This window comes from Chaetodon auriga, chromosome 17 (assembly GCF_051107435.1).
Source record: "Chaetodon auriga isolate fChaAug3 chromosome 17, fChaAug3.hap1, whole genome shotgun sequence".
Lineage (NCBI taxonomy): Eukaryota > Metazoa > Chordata > Actinopteri > Chaetodontiformes > Chaetodontidae > Chaetodon > Chaetodon auriga.
In genome coordinates this window covers 7,832,262-7,852,584 of record NC_135090.1, presented here as the reverse complement: position 1 = coordinate 7,852,584, position 20,323 = coordinate 7,832,262, and the positions used below count along the sequence as shown (strand labels likewise).

Sequence of the window (20,323 nt, the reverse complement as noted above, 5' to 3'; positions counted from 1 at the left end):
CCGTCAGCTGGGCGCCGAGGAAGCAGCAACATGGCGGCGTCCGCACGCACCGTGCAGTGTACCTTGCGGAGAGCGATGGCCCCGTCGTTGGTGGTGATTTTAGGAGCCACCGGCACCGGCAAGTCCAAGCTGGCGATCGAGATCGGAAAACGGCTTCAGGGGGAAATAATCAGCGCCGATTCCATGCAGGTAGGGAGACTGTTGACGAGGGGAAATGCGCAGGGAGTCCTTGACATGGCAGCCATAATGCTCGAGTAAAGCAGAAGAAAACATCTGCCGTTCAGCCAGATGGACGCAGATCCGAATACAAGCCAGCGGGCTGTCTTTTAACGCATCCAGTCCGGGTGAATGTGGAGTTTGTATTTCGCTGAATGTCACTGCGCTGGATAGCAGGCGTTAGCAAAGGCGCGAGTCACACCGTGAAACTGACAGTACGTATTCGTTACAGTCCGGCCTCTCGGTCTGCTCTGACTCGTAGCCGACACTTAAGCTCACCTCAGATACACTGGGACAGCAGAGGAGACCGTGGTTAACGTGTCTGAGCCACATCAGTGTGTGTGCGCGTGGCCTGTGGGACCCTGCAGGGGCTCAGCCGCTGGACAGCAACATGACACATCACAAACATCCTCTCATACATGCAGCACGACTAGCTAACAGATATTTAAAGGACAGTTAAAGCACCACTTTGAGCGCTTTAAAACACACACACACACACACACACACACTATGGAAAGAGAGAGGATCTGCTTCTGCATGACAGCTGTGTGTGTTCCTTGTCTTCTGTCCTCCTTATATCTCTTGGTTGTATGGCGAAGACTTAAAGCATGCTTTAATTAAAGAACAGTGGAGGGAATGAAGTGCAAACCACTGAAGTTACATTATTGCTGAATTATAGGTTGGTGTGACACCACCATGCAAGGCAGTTCAGGGAAATCCTGATCAGAAGGCGACAACAATAAGAGGAAATGAGAAATATAAAGCTGAGACTGAATTGTCACTGTGGCAAAAGGACGCACAAGACTGGAAGCATAGCATAAACTAGGAATACTGTCTACAATATGAAGCATGCAAAATAAAGGTGGAAGGTACCATATAAACAATACCGACATAACAAATACAAAGTGTAATAACAGACAAATAATAGCTAATAAAGTGTGGTAATGAATTGCAATACATAACTGAATACAACAGTTGCTCTTGTATGAATGGGATGAGGCAGTAAATGTGTGTTGTGTCTGCAGAAAACAGTGTTATACAGTGAGATACAGCTGTTGAAGAGTCAAACATTCAAGATACTCAAGAGAGAATGTACGCAGAATTAACTGCATGTGCTGGAAATCTTGGCGCCTTCAAAACAAACAGCGCTTTGCCTGCAGGAGGAATGCGATCGCGATCGTTAAGGATTCCATTTAGGCCACATGGTAACAGTTTCAGATGTAGCTAAAAGGTTGTATTGTGACCGTTTGCTTTGACACTGTAATGCGTGTGGCAGCGGTGCTCTGGGCTAATGGAGCACGATAGAGATGAATGGAAATCAGTCATGAGTTAGTGTGTCCGGTAACACTGAAGGGCTGTCAGAAAAATATGGCTTTTGTTGCTCATCCCGTCACAGTATGAATAACCATATTCATCAGGAAATAAAGGTTTGTCTGATAAGCAGTAGAATAAAAGATGCATGACTGTATTGAAACGACAGAATAATCTGTGTGTGTGTGTGTGAGTGTGTGTTTGTCCATCAAAGCCGTGACATTTAAAAAACTCTTCGTCTCGCCGTCTCTTGGCTCCTCTCTCTCTCTCTCTCTCTCTCTCTCTCTCTCTCTCTCTCTCTCTCACTCTTGGCCCCGCCCTCGCTTGTGGTTCTCAGGCTCCGTTGCCACAGCAACCAGAGGGCGCGCACACAAAAGAAAAGGTTGGGTACGGGTTTGAGTCTGGGTCACAGCAGAGCACGGCGAGCGTGGACGCACACACAGCAGCTCCACTTTATCCACGATTACAGGACCCAATCACATCGTCTCCGCTCGCTCATCACCTTTCTCCTGTTTCAGCACCACCTTTCTTCCCCCCCCCCCCCCCCCCCCCCCCCCCCTCCTGCCTCATTGTCCTTGAGAGTGTGCGTCCCAGCAGGGAGCGCCTCTTCCAGCAGTCACCTGGTACTGGGTAAACTGGGTTACGCTAATAACATTTCAGCCCAGAATATCTCAGCGACCAGCAGCCCTGGTGGAGAGAAACAGTGGCCTAGTTACAGCACGGCAGCCCCAGCCTGTCTCCACTATCCCTGGCCTTGTTGCCGCCCTCCCGTTGGTGTGTGTGACAGCGAGGGAAAGCGAGAGGGAGACGTGCAGACATGGAGTGAGTGAGAGAGGCTGCTTATGTGAGAATGAGGCTGTGTGTAGGCTAGAGCTGGCCTGTGTTGTCTTTGGGATAGGAAACAGTCTGGTCTTGTTTGGGAGAAAGCAGCATTGTGCTGAGCTGGTGCATATTCAGCGCCGTGCTACGCCAGCCCAGCAGCTGATAGTGAATGGGCACGCTGTGGCCACTGGGAAGTGCCCATTGTCCTGGGGAGAATTGGTTCCCACACTCCCTAACACTCCTATTGTGTTATTATCACCCCCCTCCTGCCCGTGGCCCCAGCCCCCATCCCACAGTTCATTGGACATGCAGGGGGATATTATTCACTCATTAAATGAACATGCTATCTATGGCACACACACACACACACACACACACACACAAGTGCTCGGCTCTACTGTCAGTGAACGAGGCACTGCCAAATAGTGTAAAACCGTGGTTCCCAAAGTGGGGGTCCAGGGACCAGCAGGAGTCCCTGTCACTCCCTAGAAGCTGGAATTATGGGAAAATGTGTGAGTGTATAACACGATACATACAGCCCTCACTGTACCCATCACCTATATATATAGACAGAGAGAGAGAGAGAGAGGAGACCAGCACCATATTCACAATCAATTTCCTATTTCTAAGTCTTTAAAATAGAATGATTTTCCCACTTCCTGTGTTTATTTTGCTCTTTACATTAGTCTTAAATTACCATGCGCATCGCATTACAGAGATCTTTCCAGGCTTAAACTGGGCTGTTTAAAAGTCATCTGAAAGTTTCAAAGCTCTCAGTTTGAGCTCTCAGTGACCCTCGCTGTAGCAGGGACAGGCTGTATCCACAGATTGGAAATGAATGCCTGCAGTATATAATGTGGGCGTGCTTCAAGCCATTGTCAACTGCTCATGTGACAGCGGAGCACTGTGGGTTAGAGTTAGTGTGAACGGATGGTGTGTGGAAAAGTCTAGGCTTTGCTTTGGTGGATGAATGTGAGGGGATGTGAGAAACTTTAAAGAACTTTTACAGCCAAAGTGGACACCTTGAGTAACGTCTTTAAGCATGTCCTGTGTATATGCTGGATAATTACACTATGTCAAGGTCCTGAGTTCTTGCTGCACCGATTGTTTGGTACGCACAAGTTGCAGGGTTTAATTGGTTGAGCCGGGCTTTTGATGAGCTCTAATGGATGGACATTTGTTAATCAAGTGTCAGCCTCAGAGGAGAGGATGATTTATCCAGGTACGGCCGACTGACAACACTTCGCAAGGCATCATTGGTAATAAGAAGCATTCGACATGGACGCTGGCAGTCAGCTGATGGAGCGAGTGCACTTCAGAGGTGATTCATGTGAGGAGTGCTCAGAAGCACTGAAACATTAGACCAGTTTACTCATCGGTCAAACGCTGCTGCAGATAACTGAAATATACGCTCTCACTCTTCTTATTAAGGATTTTGGCAGCTGCTGGGCCACTGACAATGAGCAGACTGGCCATGTATTTCTTGCACATTGTAACAGCTACTTTTACTACTTACTACTGCGGATTTTGAAGGATCTTAAAAGGCCATTTTGATGTTTTTGCGCAGTTTAACTAAAGACGAGAAACAGCAGCTACTTCTGATACAATGCAATCCAGTTCTGACACAGCTGATTGGGATTCTGCAATATTGTTTAAGTTTTTGGTGTTCTCTATGCACAACCAGGACTCTAGTCTTGGATATTTTAGTTTTCCCAGAACACTTGAATGCACCAGCAAGACAGAGTTTTTTTTTTTTTTTTTTTTTTTTAAACCGTCTGTTCTTGGAGCTGCTGTGTAATCTTTATTGAACTTTGACAAACTTAGATAAGATAACTTAACATTCACTGCCATTAATTTCCTGTCTTAAGAAAGTTACAGACAGAATCTAAATTGATCATCAGTGATCTAAAGTTCTCACGCTTGCTCGCAGCCGCCTGTTCAATGCATTAAGTAATAACACATTGTGATCACAAAGTAATTTTTCACTGCAGGGTGTAAAAAAAAAAGAGTGTGTGTTTGAGTTTGTGTGTGGGCGGGGCTATGGGGTGTCATACTATAGGGCCATTAGAGGTCCTGAGGGCCAATTTAACAGGTCATGCACATGCATGCACCACGACATCAGTTTGTGGGACTATTGAAAGTATCGGTGGCTGGTGACCCTTTGCTTTATGGGTGTGTGAAAGAAGGAGCTGCCATATTCTATAAAAGACAAACTGAGCAGTGAGGATTGTGACAAAGAAGGCAATTTGTCAGGCTTGTGCTTTTCTGCTGGATGTGAGAAAAGGGCCTGAGCAGCAGGAAAGCTGTCATGTGTCATCTTTGCCCTTATAGTCCCATAAAAGTGGAGAGAGGGAGGCCTTTCTTTGTGAAAACACCGGGGGCTCATTTGCCTTAAAGTCGTAAATTTGTTAATGCGACGGCCATGCAGCCAACTGATTTGACCGGAGTGAGGGCTGCTTATTCATTCAAAGGTTATGCTCGTTATTGGCCAGAGGTTGTTATGCACAGACACACACGTACGCGAACACCAACTGCTTATCTACGCATTAAACACATCCTACACTCTAAAACTGCGCACCGATGTGTTATATCCCTCTAATTCGCTCGCAGTCATCCCTCATCCACCCCCCACCCCCCCACTGTCTCTCTATCTGTCTGGTGTGGCTGTGACCTGTCTGGGCTTTGACGTATCTGTTTGTATTGTAACTGAGGCGATGCTGCCTCCCACATCCGATTTATGATGCATCTTTTTAAGTAATCTAAGCCTGTGTACGAGCGAGACAGAAAAGAGAGCTGATTAACTCTTATTTTGGTTGTGTGTGCGTGCGTGCATTCGTGTGTGTAAATTGCAGTCTGCGGGTGTGGTGATGCGGTCACCGCTACAGTAAAGCAGCGAGGGAGAGGAGGATGGCAGGATGGAGGAGGAGGTGGAGGAAGAGGAGGAGGGGAGGAACAACGGCATGAATGATTTATTAGTCTGGCATTACTGGGCCATTCCCCACAGAGAGACAGAGAGAGGAGAGGAAGATGGAGGGATAAATTGTTGAAGGATGCTGCCTTGAGGGAGGAGGAGAGAAGGGGTAAAAAAGAGAAAAGAGGCAGATAGGTATTCTGCTGGAAGTGTAGTGGTGGAAAGGATTCAGAGAGGAGGGTAGGAATAAAGCAGAGCGGCTTGCAGTTTGGTGTGTAGGGACGCGTCCACGGGTCAGAATAAGGACGAACCGTTCAGTCTTCCTCACCAGAACCGACTCATTACAACTGCTGCTGCTGTTGGTTTTGATCAAAGCTTGCAATATTTGGGCATTTTAAATCTTTTTTTTCTGTATAGTCACGATTTTCATGCAAAAAAAATATCACAAGTATTTTCCACAGATTTTATTTTTGAGAAAAAAACCCCACTGAAGTGTAATTTAGATCATCATGAGATCAATAAAGCGACTGATGAAGTGAAAATTGTTGCATATTAGGCGTTTGCTGAGGAAGTGGCTTTTATTGTTGAATATAGATGCAGTATTCAAACTCATGTCCGACAGCAGTGATATATTTGATTATTCGTGAATTAAAAAGGTCTGTTCGTGAAACTGATGTGCAATCCTGACAACAGACTGTGAGAGGGGAGTCAGCAGCAGAGCACAGAGGAACTAAAGCTCACGCTGAAGCTGAGCGTGTTCGAGCTTTGCGAAAAACTCCAGCAGTTTACGCCTGTTCCCGCTCTTTGCGCTAAGCTAACCCTCCGCTTGAACTAGCTTTCTATTTAATGGACAGACATCAGAGTGGCATCAATTTCAGCAAGAAATAACAAATAACAAAAATGATGAACCGTTGCTTCCAGCGGAGTGGAACAGAAAACCGTGTGCGGATCAGTGACGTTCTGCTGATGCACAGTCTGCTCGGTGAGCTCAGTATCGGGGTGTGCGCCCCGTAAAAAGTGCACATAAAATAAAGCTAGCTTTACAGATGTTTTACAGGGTCTTTAATGTGGTCTCTTATGGTCATCTTTGGCTAGAAAGCAACACTTTGCAAGTATGTTAATGAAATACAGGCGAAACGCTGATCTGACACTACTGTGAAAGGTCTGCTGTATCCTCCTTTATCCTCTTCCTGAATCTTATTTTATGTCTCAATGAGTGTTTGTTCTCTGCGTCTCTGTCTTGCCCCCCCCCCCCCCTCTCTCTCTTGCCCTCTTTCTTTCATTTGGCCATGCTCCCCCCTTATTTATGTGGCAGAGGAACAGCTGTCTCGTGCAGGGCGTAAGGTTGGCCAGGCAGGCTGGCTGCAGGCTCTGCAGAGCTCGAACACTGAGCTCATTGTCACACACACACACACACACACACACATTCTTCCCTCACTCTCACACAAGCCACATGGTCACATCCATTTAAAAAGTGAGACAGGAAGGAGTAGGCAGCTGTGTCCGTGTAGCTGGGGCTCCATTAAAGTATATCAGTGTGAATTATGACGTTTGGAATTAGAAAAGCTGAGCGTGACGAGCACGTCCCCGAAACGTTTCCTCAGCAACTTCCCGGAAGACAGTTTTTTTTTTCTTCATTGATAAAGAAATTGCACAACACATTACGACTGCAGCTTTTATGGAAAGCATATCATCAGATGGACTCATCTCTTTGCAGTTTAGAGTTGGCTTTTAAACATCTGCCCACCTCCTGGAAATGTCATGTACGCTGGCTTTTTCATGTTTATGCTGATCCTCAATAGAAAGCTGCTGTGTGCATTTTCTTGGTTGGTCCTCTGGTGGCATGAAATCTGACCGGCTGAAAGCAAAGAGGAGCAACTTGCTCAGCACTAATCAATTCCTCCTCCATGTTTTGTTATCTTTTTGTCTCCTAATTCTGTGTCTTCCTTCCAACCTGGATGACACCAGAGTTTTATTTTTTGCGTTATTTGAGACATACTTTAGGACACTTAGTGCCTCCTTTTGTTGTGACATCTTCTTTCAGTTTCCTGCAGCCGACGTGTAAACATGATTAGCTGTGTTGATTTTCATCTTTGATTCCTTTATGACTCTGAGCTCGAACATCGCCGCAATTTGTAGCTCATTTCCACAGCCTCGTCTGGAAGTCTTCATCTCTTTCTCATTTTCTCTCTCATTTGCAGCTCCCCCTCAAAGCATTTTTCTCCTCATATCTTCCACTCTAGTGGCTCTTTTCATTTTTCTGCTTTACACTCCGGTCTTCCTCTGCCTGCTTTTACTCTCGGGTCTCCTTGTCCTCGTTAAGGCGAAAATTAAAATCATGGCAGTCTGTTGTCTCTCACACGAGAACGCATGAATGTGCATTGAGGAGGCCTTACATAAGGATTAGCTGTGTTCCTCTCAGTGCCAGGTAAGAATGAGCTAAATGAGGGGGATTGTGAGGGGGAGGACAGGTGGAGGAGATGAAACTTTACTGCTGGAGAGAAAGAAAGGCAAGATTTGGGAGAACCTGGGGGGGCCAAGTTGACAAGATATAAAACAACCACAATAAAATATATTAGAACGCCTTTTCCTGGAAAATACTAAATCTACTCATATGGAGGTAGAACTTCCTTTCTGTCGTGGAAACAGTAGTTAACGAAATCTCACCATATGCTCCATTTAGTAGCTGATAGCTATCAGCTGTATCACATGATCATCCTCTGCAGATGGAACTGTTTTCTTTCTACCAAAATGCCCCCTCCAACAGCATCATTGTGCATCTACCAGAGACCAGGGGTTCGTTCTTGTGACGGCGCGGGATGTAAACATTAATGGTGCTCTCCTGTGCTGAGCTGTTAGCTAGCAGTGTTGTTAGCGGTAAACTAATCTCCTTAAGTTAGCGATGCCAGATCTAGGGTGAGGCGAGTAGATGCATGCTTGCTTCTGCACGGTGATATGGTTGGCAGGCGCAGTTTGGTAGAAGGAAAATAGTTCCTACGTGAAAAAACAAGGTCTGTGGATGAACTCGAGTAACCGGCCCATCGTTTCTGAAAAGAGACATTGTTGAGGTTTTTTTTTAGGTGTATTTGTTTTGGCGTGTTGAGCAACACAAGCCGAGTGCCATCAGGTTCAGCCAACATCTCCAGAACTTGGCACCTGTAGTTTTGATGTTGGGATGAACCGTCCCTTTAAAATGCTCAGAGAGCTTTTGTCTTTTCATCACGTGGGGGAATAAAAGTGTGATAATCTGGGAGGTGTGTGGCTCAAAATGAGAGTCACATGACCCTCACTGAGTGTGGAACTGTGTCTCTTACATACACACACACACACCGACACCGACCTGATGCCAGCCTATATCTCTGAGCATCTCTCACCATCATTCTGCCATCCATCTGCTACCTATCCATTTGTCTTCACTCGGTACAATCTGCGTAGGACTCTGTGTGTGTGTGTGTGTGTGTGTGTGAGCAGTGAAGGCAAAGGAGGGGTGCTGGTGGTGCTGGTGGTGGCGGTGGTGGATAATGTGTGCAAATTTGTCAGGGAGCATCATGTTCTCTGTAACAAGTACACAGCGCTCTTCTGTCTCCTCTTATGTCTGTTCATCTCCCTCTCTCTCTCCTCCAACGCTCCTTTTCTTTCCAAAAACCCCTTCAAACCTTCACCCTCCTTCATTTGCTCTCCGTCTCCTTCATCCATCCATCCATCCATCCATCCATCCATGCATCCATTCATCCCTCCCTCGGCTGACAGTGGTGTCGTGCAGAGAAGCCGTGAATAATTTATCAGGCTGAGTTGTTCTGTCCTGCCCTGCTCCTCACTTTTTGCCTTGCCGCGGTGCTGAAGAACATTTGGTGAAGTACACGCAACCCACACACGCACTTTCACCGAGGATGTGATCAATAACCTGCCCTCTCTGTTTTGATCAATGCGTGTACGTTAGGTCAAGCAGTCTGTAATGTTGATGCATTGAGAGATGTAGAGTGCTGGAAGGTGCTCTGTCACAAATTTAGGAGGTATCCAGGATGTCGGCACGCCTTGCACCACAAAACGTTTCCTAAATGGGAAGAAAACAATTTAAGACAACGTTAAATTGTCGCTTACATGTTCTGCCGTACTCTGACAAAAAGATTCCACAATGAATGAAAATAAAGTATAATAATTTTGGAGTAATAAATTCATGAATTCATGAATGAAGATTTTTCATTGTTGTGCAGAAAATATGCAGTTTTTTAACAGTAGCTAGCTGTTAGCTTAATTAGTTAACATTAACTGGCTAGCTGAAAAACTAGCTTTCGGAATGTTTTCAGGTGACTTGTTTTAAAATGAGTATCCTGTGAAGGGGTCTTACACGTGTTCTTGATGGCTGCATGCAGAACATCATGCTAACAAAGACTGAGGCTAAAGCTACATGTTCCCGGCCAAACGTTAGCATCCTCCATAGTTGAAAGAAACAGCTTTGTTTTTGTACTGCAGTGCAGAGCTAGCTAGTCCTAATATTCGTCATCATATTTTTTAAAACTATGTTTTCATCATTAATGTTATTTACAGGAAGAGCAAAGCTTTTAATGCGAGGATGTGTTTGTCAAACATAATCCTATCTTATAAAATACACAATGGATGCGCTAATCATAATGTAGCGTTAGCGAGTTAGCTCTTGGTTTGAAGTGACGCTCTGTTATCTCTGTAGGCAGTGAGCGAGCTAGACGGACATTCTGATGATTGCAGCTTAGTTTGGAGCAGATAAACCCACTATTAAATCAATCCCTTTCACTTTTTGGATTTTAGAAAGACTTAAAAAAAAGATACCAAAGGCTCCACAGTTTTGGTTGCTGAGCTGTGTTTGGATAGTTCGTGTTTTGGGGAGGGCTAACCTGTCAAATCCTATCACACTCACAACGCTTCTAGGATACAGATTGGTGCGCTGTCAAATTGTAACCCTCTAATACTGGCATCTGTAAGAAGAAGGAGACTTCAGTGTGTGTTACTGACCCTCCCGGCTCTCATCTCTCCACTACGACCCACTTCACCACATCCCAGCTGACTTAACTTCACAAAGATTCCACTCAGTGAAATGCCAGAGTCTGAAAAGTAAAAAAACAGTCGCTCACAATGCATCGTTTGTCTCGAAACGTTCATCATTTTCACAGGGGCAGAGTGACTCTTTCACATTGTAAAAATAATGCTGGTGTGTTCATTTGGGCTTCAGTCCCAATAGCCGGCTGACTGCTTATGATTAAAGGCTGTATTTTCCGACCCTGAATTATTGAACAATAGAGTGCTTCACCAACCTTTTTTTTTTTTACTCAAATCAGGGATGCCTACTGGTGAAATTGTTTGGGTTTGAAGTTTTTTTACACAAAAGGGTTTTCATAAAGTTTTCCTGGCAACTTCAGGATGATTCACTGCCGGAGCCACGCAGACGTACTTTGAATGGTTGATGGTAGACTATACACAGGTGCTGTGCAGAGGACAAGGCCGCAGAGGTACATGATTAATGGGGGGGTGCTGATAGTTAATCAATAATCAAATTGCTGATGGCAAACTGACATAGTGTCCCACTGTGGAGTTTCAGTTGTTCACACACTTGTTCATCACCAGTGGTGGACGAAGTACTCAACGCCAGTACTTGAGTCAAAGTAGCTCAGTCAAAAGATTACTCGAGTAAAAGTACAAAAGTAATTGCTTTTGAATATACTCAAGTATTCAAAAGTACATGCTTTAAATATTACAGTACAAGTAAAGGTAAATTTTTATGCATCAATGCATTGCTGTAATGTTTGCACTTTTGCTTGCTTGTAGAACCACTACACTATACATACACTATACTGAATGGGGAGTAAATGCAAGAATGTGCTGTTATCTCCTGCAATCTCAGTTACAGTAGTCAGCAGTTATGAAAAAACAAAGACAAACTCATTTTCAGCAGGAACATGTGAGGGACAATGTTTCTCAGACGCTCAGAGAAAGGAAAAATGTATATTTCGGATCATTGTAGCCTTTGTTGATTGACAGTAAACGTACCCGACTCCGACGTGCTCTCCTGTTCTGCTGCTGCCATTACCGCGTTTCGTTTTTTGAAACAGGGAGTGTGGTGGAAGACGGAAGTACTTATATTGCTAGCCGTGCGTGCGTGATGACGTACTTCCGCTGTTACGAAGATCCCAGTTGAGAGCGGGTACTGTGATGGGGTCGAGTAACGAGTACTTCCCAGCCTTCTTAAAAATGTAAGAAGTATCCGAAAAATCTAATACCAAAGTACAAATTCTCAAAATCTGTTCTTAAGTACAGTACTCAAGTAAATTTACTCCATTACTGTCCACCACTGTTCATCACTCACTGTTCAGTTCATAATCAAGGAGACAGAACAAGAGAAAACGAGACTCTGTCTGAGTTGAAGGGATGAACAAAGGCCTCCACAAAGACGGGTCCAGTTAGAAGGATCTCTGCATCCTGAGGCCTCCTTTCGAAAGCTCTCCACTCTGTCAGCGCAGACTTCTGTATGACACCCAGCTGTCAAATTCCATGAGGGAGCCCCGTCGACCGGTGATGTAAGAGAGGAGGTGTGTTTCGTAATTTGCAAGAATGGTTAGAGCCATTTCACATGGTCGACGGGCGGCGCTCCTCCTTCCTTTGCTCCCTAACAGCCTGATTCTAGCTGCTGACATTGACAAATACATCCACACACACCCTACCCCTAGCACACATTTCAGTCTCCTGCCCTATTTGTTGTGTGGATGCAGTTTTTTTTCTGTGTTTTATGCTTTCTAGGACAAAAAACTTCCAGTAAACTTGTTGGAGTGAAATATTGTACACTGTAAATCACTTCTTTTTTTAATGACAGTTCTCATTTAAGTTATTCTGCTTTTGTGGTTCTTTTGCATCCCCCTCAGGTGTACCAGGGCCTTGACATCATTACCAACAAGGTGACAGCTGAGGAGCGCGCCCAGTGCAGGCATCACATGATCAGCTTTGTGGACCCGTTAGTTTGCAGCTACACCGTAGTGGATTTCAGGAACAAAGCCCTGGCTCTAATATCCTTTCCTGGAAACATGTTTATTAGTGGAAACATATTATTAAGTGGTAACTGCTGGGAAAGAATTCAGTCCATTTGACTTTTTTTCTAATTGGTCTGCAGGTGTGTGTGTGTGTGTGTGTGTGTGTGTGTGTGTGTGTGTGTGTGTGTGTGTGTGTGTGTGTGTGTGCGCGCACTTAGGAAAAATCTGCCATGTCCTTGTCTTGCTGTGTCTTGCTGCAGATGTTGCACTAAAAATGAGAGAGATCAGTCGAGACGATATTTGTAGAGGAGTCTGTGTGTGTGGACGCACAAACGCGCACACACACACACACACACACACACACACATTCTGGGCAGTCACACCCTCCCGCAGACACCGGCCGTCACACAGATGTGGAGAGAGGAGGCGATAACTAGAGATGGTATTAATAGATCAGGAAAGCATGCACACACACACACTCTCTCTTGCACACACTCGCACACACACGCGCACACCAGTGCGGCGAGGGGATGCGGTAACTCCAAGAATAGGCTCAGTGCAGCTCGAGCCTGCTGGTGGGAAGAGGGAGACATGGAAAAGAGATGAATACAGATTAGAGGGGATGGAAGCGGTGTGGAGGATTTTAAACTGTAAAGCAGGAAAGAGCGACGATGGAGGGAGAAGGAGGAAGAAGTGTGTGTGTGTGTTTGTGTGCCCATGTATTACTCACTGTACTTGTGGGGACAAAATACAGGTCCCCACAATTTAGGATAAAGACTGAGGATAGGGTTAGGTGAAGTTAGGTTAGGTATAGGCAAATGAATGTAAGTCTATGTAATGTCCCCACAAGTGATGAAAACACGACGTGTGTGTGTGTGTGTGTGTGTGTGCGTGCATGCATGTGTGTGTAGAGAAGGCTGACGGACTCAAGAAGTTCAAAGACGCAGGACTTAATGATGCATCATCAGCCATCAATCCTTCACTCAACATGCCACTCACATAACACCCCCCCCCCCAACCCCTCTGCTTTTTCTCTTTTATTGCTTTCAATCTTCCAGCCCTCTCTCTGTTTTCCCTCCCTCGATTTTCCTTGCTGCTTGTCAGCGATCACCCTCGCTCCCTCTCCCACCTCCTGCTCCTTTCCTCTGCAGACACAGTGATGCAGCCCTCTGTGGTGTGTGTGCGAGAGAGAGAGAGAGAGAGAGAGAGAGAGAGAGAGAGAGAGAGAGAGAGAGGGGAGGTGAGTGGCGATGGCTGATGGGCCTTTATCTTGTTTCGGTGGTTATTTGATTATCCCTAAGAAGAAAGTGGGCAGGGGAGGAGGAGAGAGGAGGGAAGGTGCAAGATGAGAGAAGATGCGACAGAAAAGGTGAGAGTGAGGGAAATGAGGTGCGGCTCCGTCTGTGTGACAGTAAGGCTGTTTAAGATTCCAGCATCGATGTTTGTGCGTTGGTTTAGGAGGTTTTACCTAAGAGAGTCGGAGCCGATGTTGAGTTTGTGAAAAAAAATGCAGCATTCACTCTTTTGCTGCAACTAATGATCATTAATTATTTAGAAATGAATCATTAACTCATTTGGTGTGAAACTGTAGAAAAATGCGCACCAAAAGCTCTCACTTGCTGACATCTTCAGATTGCGTGTTTTGTGCGATCAACTTCTCAAAACACAAATATATTCAGTTCATAAAACAGCGATTCCCAACCTGTGGGTCAGAACCCCTCTAGTGGGTCACATGACAAATCCTCGGGGTCACAAGATGACACCTGTGACAAGGGCTCACATGGAGACAGTTCTCTGTTTTAAAGCTGGGCTTGGCAATGTTGCGCAAACCAGTGGTTGCAAACAAGATTGTGAAAGGTTTTCGAGTGACAGAATCCCGTCCCCTCCCTTCAGGCGTCCCTGTAAAGCTGCACCCCAGAACACAATAGCTCACAGCGCCTGACTGCTGCTGGAGGACGAGGGAGTGTTGGGGAGAGAAGAGTAGCACGTCGTTAACCGTAGCCAACTATCTCATGTCTCCTTCACACGTAAGGAACCACCTAACATTATCATAATGACCGTAAACAATGAACATGACTATTGTTAGCACCAACAGCTGTCAAACTGGCATGTTAGCTATGGGGAGTTTTGGCTTCACTTTCTCCGTCATTCTTGCGCAGTTAGCTCGCTAAAGCGAACTGTGTGAGTGCGCACAGGTGGTCACAAGCCTACAAGGTTGACAGCTACTGTCATACAAGACAAAGAAATGCAGCAAGTCTCACGTTTGAGAGTTTATTTTTCCTCAAAAATAACTTGCTGACTATTCACCTGGTACGTGCATTATATTAAATGACCACTGTACGAGCGTATGGTCATGTCAGCCACTGCACTCAGTTGCTGTAAACGCTGACAAGAAGAAGAAATCCACCAAGAGTCAGCATACAGATGTCAATGCTGCATTTGCGTCCTCTTTACAATGTGCAGTCTATTATTGACCTTAAGTGGTATTGTTCTTGCTTATCACTATTCTGCTGAGGCTCTTCTTTTATGGCCCACGTACTCTTTTGATGCATGGAATCATTACAAGGACACATCCAGCATGCTGAGGTTCTTGCAGAATTCCAGCGTTTCCTTTCCTTTCATCCCCGCTCGCTGTTTTGCAGCACTTCTGTCGTTTTTCTCCTTTTTTTAAACATTGTTTTTCAAGTTCGATGTTCAAACAAAGCTACATGCACTGGAGATGACTCTGCCAACCCACTGCCACATTAAGATCAGGCTTTTTTCCCCCGACGTATCTGCTATGGGACTATAATTTGCACAGCTGTTTTGTTCTGTGTGTTCTGGATCCTCAGACCATTATACAATAATTCCTTGAACAGTAAGCATGAATAGCCCGAGGAGTCGCATGCAATTTTGCAAACCGTGACTGGCAGCCTCTCACGGTCACTGATTGAATTAGAAACAAGTTGGAGCTGTTTTTAATGGCGCTCACTGAGTGCCACTGAATCAGCTCAACACGTCAGCTGAAAATGCTTTTAATTGTCGTTCATTCATGTCAAAACGGTCAAAATCAGCAACAGGTGAAATCAATGTCCTCCTTAACGCGCTCCAACATCGATGACATGCACAGCAGAAACAAGCTGCCAGTGATCGTAGGGGGAACCAACTATTACATCGAGTCTCTGCTGTGGCGAGTGCTGCTGGATACGGGGGTGAGTGCCGCACATGTGCAACTCAAACACACCTTTCTCCCTCCATGCTTCTGACACCGCATATCTAACATATGTATTCAAAGGAGGGGTTTCAGGGGAGTATGCGCAGGAAGCTTCAGTCGACTCTAAAAGCGAAATGTGCGCCACAGCAGGACAACGAGGAGTCGGGAGAGGGAGGAGCTGGGGATCCAAACAGGAAGCTGCAGCTGGAGACGCTGGGAGGAGCTGAATTGCACAAACGACTGGCGGAGGTGGACCCCAAAATGGCTGCCATGTTGCACCCCAATGACAGACGCAAGCTAGCCAGGTGATGCAGCTGGTAATGTCTTCAGTGGTGTTTTTATCAGCTTTTTGTGACAGATTGGGATGATATGGCGTAGAGTGTTCTGTGAGTGTGTCTCGTGGTAGCTTGTTTGTTTGTGTGTGTGTGTGTGTGCAGCTCACAACGTTTTCAAGTTTTCTCGTGTTTTTGATGAGGTCCTGAAGGGCTCTTGGTCTGTCTCACGCTGACAGTCACCGAATTTGGCCTCCGCCCAATGTACGCTGACGGGGCCCAGCATCTGTTTACTCTCACACATACACGCACACGGCTTGATGAGTCGCAGTCAGTGCACTCTGGTCTTTTGTGTTGGCGGGTTAAGTTACCCTGTTCCTCTGGATGACAGAGGATGACAGGAATCGTATTTTTTCCCAACCTGAGAGAGCGGCGAGGCACGGCTAAAGAGAGCGTCTTGGATTGAATCTTAATGTCTCAGAAGTCTGTCTAACCCCGGCTGAATGTTATTCATGCAACAGTTTTGTGTCTTGTTGTTCACTCCCGTCTTGTTTAGACTGCACTCAAACTAGAGCTGAATTTGTTCCTCAGAAGAGGGGTTTAGAGATTTTCATTTACATTGGATTTAACAGATGAGCGGATGGTTGACTCAGCTAATCTCAGTTTACCCTGCGAAGGCTGCCACACAGGGACTGGGACGTAACCTCCTAGGATTTGGTATCAAACTTGGAAAAAATCTGCACATTATCTCTTTGGTTGTCCCAGTCCCAGTGGAAACGGGTAAAACAACATGTCTGCTTTAATGTTTATTATCTACAGGAGTCTTCAAATCCATGAGGAGACAGGCATCCCCCATAGCTCCTGGCTGGAGGAGCAGAGGGGGCAGGAGGGAGGCGATGGGCTGGGGGGGCCGCTGAGATACCCAGACCCCTGCATCTTCTGGCTGCATGCTGACATGGACGGTAAGTAGGGGGGGGGTGGGGGGGGGGGTTGTATGGATTTTCATTTCACTGTTATTGCTACTCTTCAAAACAACAGAAATAGACATGTTGATATGGGAGCTTCAGTGCAGCATGAAATAACTGTTCATATGCACCCGTCTTATTTTGCTGCTCCGCTTGTTATATTGCTCTCCGCTCACCCCCAGCTCTCGACAGGCGGTTGGACGCTCGTGTGGATGAGATGTTGTCTGCCGGACTGATAGAGGAGCTCAGAGACTTCCATGTCCGCTACAATCAGCAGAAAGTCCAGGATGACAGGTAGCGAATCAGCAGCAAAACACGATCCTGCTCATCCTGAATTAATCATCTTTTAGTGCCGTCAGACGCTGTCGTTGTTTCGGGTTCTGTCTGGATTAATGTACTTGAGGCTGAAGGCGTTGGGATTTCAGGAACTTGTTCAGCAGTTGTTCTGATCTTGTAATCAGGAGGATTGTGTCAAAGTGCAATATGATGCAGGGATTACATGTATTTGATGCTGAAGATATTTTGTTAAAGGTGTACTGCACAAAATCAATGCAGTAGAATCAGACATATCATCTTTTGTATTTTGTATCTTCTTCCTCATCAAAACCTGGTGCCTTTATTACCCACAGTGCATCCCGACTGCTAGCAGTTTGGTGTAAGGTTCAGGTGTGTCATGCTTGTAGCCTCAAAGTGCCAGCCTCGAGCAGAGATGAGGAGTGGGCTGCAGAGGTCTGGTAAGATCACTTATTTCCAAGTCCACACCCTGAGATTTGTTTCATTTTCAAACTTTAAGCCCCAACCGAAGCTGACTCAGGTGACATCACTTGAGCCAATTCATTAGACTTTCTGCAGCTCACTGCGGAGCCACAAAAGTCTTTTATCAACTTTTTTCACATAAGCAATCGCAGGCCTGGGCTTAAGTCACTTGTAGTTCAAGGCCACTATTATTGGGGCATCGTGGCTAAAATGCAGCGCAACCTGCTGCTGTTAGATACTGCCGACAATTAGCCTGATCAGCCACAGTCAATGAACAACACAAACTCACCTTCTTAGACTGTAAACCACTAATCAAATCAACAAGTGACTGCAGTCAATGAATATCAGTCTAACCATGTCATACCATTACCTCATCATACTTCAGCAGTGACCTATTGTGTTTGTCCCCTCAGCTCCCTAACAACCTCCACTGGTTTGCTGTGCTATTTTAGAGGGACAAGACAGTGAAAAAAATGAAAAATATATGCTGGTTGGTGGATCAGATGCATTCTGAATTAAACACTGACGCATAGCACTGTTCATTCACTGTGTAGCATCAGGGGAAAAGTAGGATATGTCCCCTGAACGTGTTGATAATGAGTTTATTGCGTCCTTTTCAGATTTTAACGCAGCACACATGACATCAACATGACTGTAAATTGAATATTACTGAATGCCATACACTCATTTTACCAAGTGAAAAGGGTGTCCAGTTTACTGCAGCTGCTCGCACATGTCACATAACATTAACAGCACTTTCAAGACCTGTAAACAGACTCTGTTGTGTAAAATCAGCACAGTTCCCCTTGAACACCCATAGGGATAACACCCATGTTGCACTATCCTCCACACACAAAGCCACCGTTTTGTTCTGTAAGATCCACCAGATCCATCTCGAAGATACAGTTCGGGATGATGAATCTGGTATGTGGGCCAAAAATGTGTGTCATACTTGGCTTTAGCCCTGTGGTCATTGTTTTTGAACATTACGAGGGAGTCTGAAGGTTCAGAGTCTGTGCAGCTATTTCGAAATCTCATCCTCGTCCTCCTATCTAAATTAATGATCCAGACACTTGGTCTGGATCCAGACTCAAATCGTCTCTTCCATGTAACCAGGGCGATAGGAGTGAAGTGAACTCGGTCAAGCAGCTATCCAGTTATTTATTTCTCCTTCCCAGTCTGACAGGTCACTCTGTTCTGTATGCTGTCGTTTCCCAAAGGCCTGGAGACCAATTTAGAAACAGCCCACACTGTTGCGAGTTTAGTTCAGATGGGGCTGATATTTCTTTAGGATGTCCAGTGATTATTAATAATTGCCGAGATAAGCCCCCTCTGTAGAACAGAGCACTACCAGGGGAGTCTGGCGATACTTATTACCTCAGGGCCTCAGGAATTTTATCCCACACTGAATTCTGGTGGCCCTGGAAGAAATTACTTACAGCGCTGTGTTGTCTGTAAATATGCTATTTGACGATAACATTGAAATTTTCAAGATTCTCCTCTTGTCTTCCTCACAATTATCTAGTTGTCCCTGACATTTTGTTAACACTAACTGCATGAGCAGTAGCATACTGGAGCAATGTCACTCTGTCAGTGGCATGCATTCACTGTGTCTTGCAGTCAAAGCAAATAAGAATAAGAATCCTATATGTGTGTATGTGAAAGGAGATATGTGTAAACATGTATGTGGGCTTCACTATTAGCTGAAACAGATATGGTGTGTGGACACTGCTGTGGGTCTCAGATATTGATATTGTGTGTGTGTGTGTGTGTGTGTGTGTGTGTGTGTGTGTGTGTGACGGGGTGTGGCTGCGGGGACTTGATGCATTGGTGGAACGGTGCCCAGGAAGCTGCCAATTCCCTTCTTTCGTCCCTCCTTTCCTTCATCACGCCATCCCACCTCATCAGCCTCCTCCTCCTCCTCCTCCTCCTCCTCCTCCTCCTCCTCCTCCTCCTCTCTCTCCTTCCATCTCTGCCACTATTGCCCTCTCAGCAATCTGATCACCCAAGCACTTTACTCCTTTACTCCCCCCTCCTCTGTCCGTCTGTCTTTTTCTCCTTTACCCTCATGTCTCTATCTCCGGCTGGCTGCTGTGGCCAGACATCAAGGTCAAATCTCTCCCTCCCTCCCTCCCTTCCTCTCTCTCTTCCTCTGTCTTTCTTTTTTCTCCCTCCATTGACTCTACATTTCCTGTGCTCTGTCGCTATTCTCAAATTTCTGTCTCTGCCCGTCTAGCCAGATTTATTTTTGTTATTTCCTCTTCTTGTTTCAGTTACAAGTGTAAGTTATGGACCCAAAATAGTCATTCGTTTTATTAATGTTTATTCGACAATGTGTTCAAAAGAATTGAAGTGTTCTACAAAGAGACACGATGGATAGCAAGAGCAGTGAATTATCGGTAAGAAGCACCAGAGAAGACAAAAACAAAGTTATAAATCAGTAAATATAATCTATAATCACTATCAATAAGTCACTTCAAAGAAACGTTTTATTAAGAAATACAGATTTCCAGTTTACATGCTCAGTGCGATGATCTGAACATTATCAGGACACAGGTCGTCTGCCACAGCTGCATCCTATCCATAATGAAAACACGAGCTGTACAGAGCGTCGTGAACAGTGGAGTCCGTGATAACATCTGAAGAGGTAGAGGTAAATTATGATTTTAAACTGTACTCTATTGTTTTAATCAGGCCTATGGGAACGTGGCAGAAAGCGCTCTAAAGCTATAAATGCAGTATTCGGATATGAACAGACAAAAAGTGTGCGCAACAATGGCTGAGACAGATTTTCAGAAAATCTGATTTAGACTCTTAAGACCAGCTGTGCATCCACCCGGCTCTCCAACTCCAGTTGCTAAAGACAAATCATTCTATTTTCC

The 20,323-nt window shown here is 45.4% G+C and overlaps 1 protein-coding gene across 3 annotated transcripts in view; it reads left to right on the top strand.

Moving 5' to 3' along the window:
* Nucleotides 1–20,323, top strand: part of trit1 (tRNA isopentenyltransferase 1) — a 31,745-nt gene continuing 11,422 nt past the window's right edge. The window contains exons 1-6 of one of the 3 annotated variants that reach the window (XM_076754376.1): nucleotides 1–189; nucleotides 12,151–12,291; nucleotides 15,348–15,446; nucleotides 15,596–15,753; nucleotides 16,540–16,682; nucleotides 16,868–16,979. In XM_076754376.1, coding sequence (XP_076610491.1) covers nucleotides 31–189; nucleotides 12,151–12,291; nucleotides 15,348–15,446; nucleotides 15,596–15,753; nucleotides 16,540–16,682; nucleotides 16,868–16,979 — 812 coding nt within the window. In that variant the 5' untranslated portion in view covers nucleotides 1–30. Of the gene's footprint in view, nucleotides 190–12,150; nucleotides 12,292–15,347; nucleotides 15,447–15,529; nucleotides 15,754–16,539; nucleotides 16,683–16,867; nucleotides 16,980–20,323 lie in introns of all 3 variants that reach the window. The other 2 variants (XM_076754378.1, XM_076754375.1) reach the window with 2 other exon arrangements.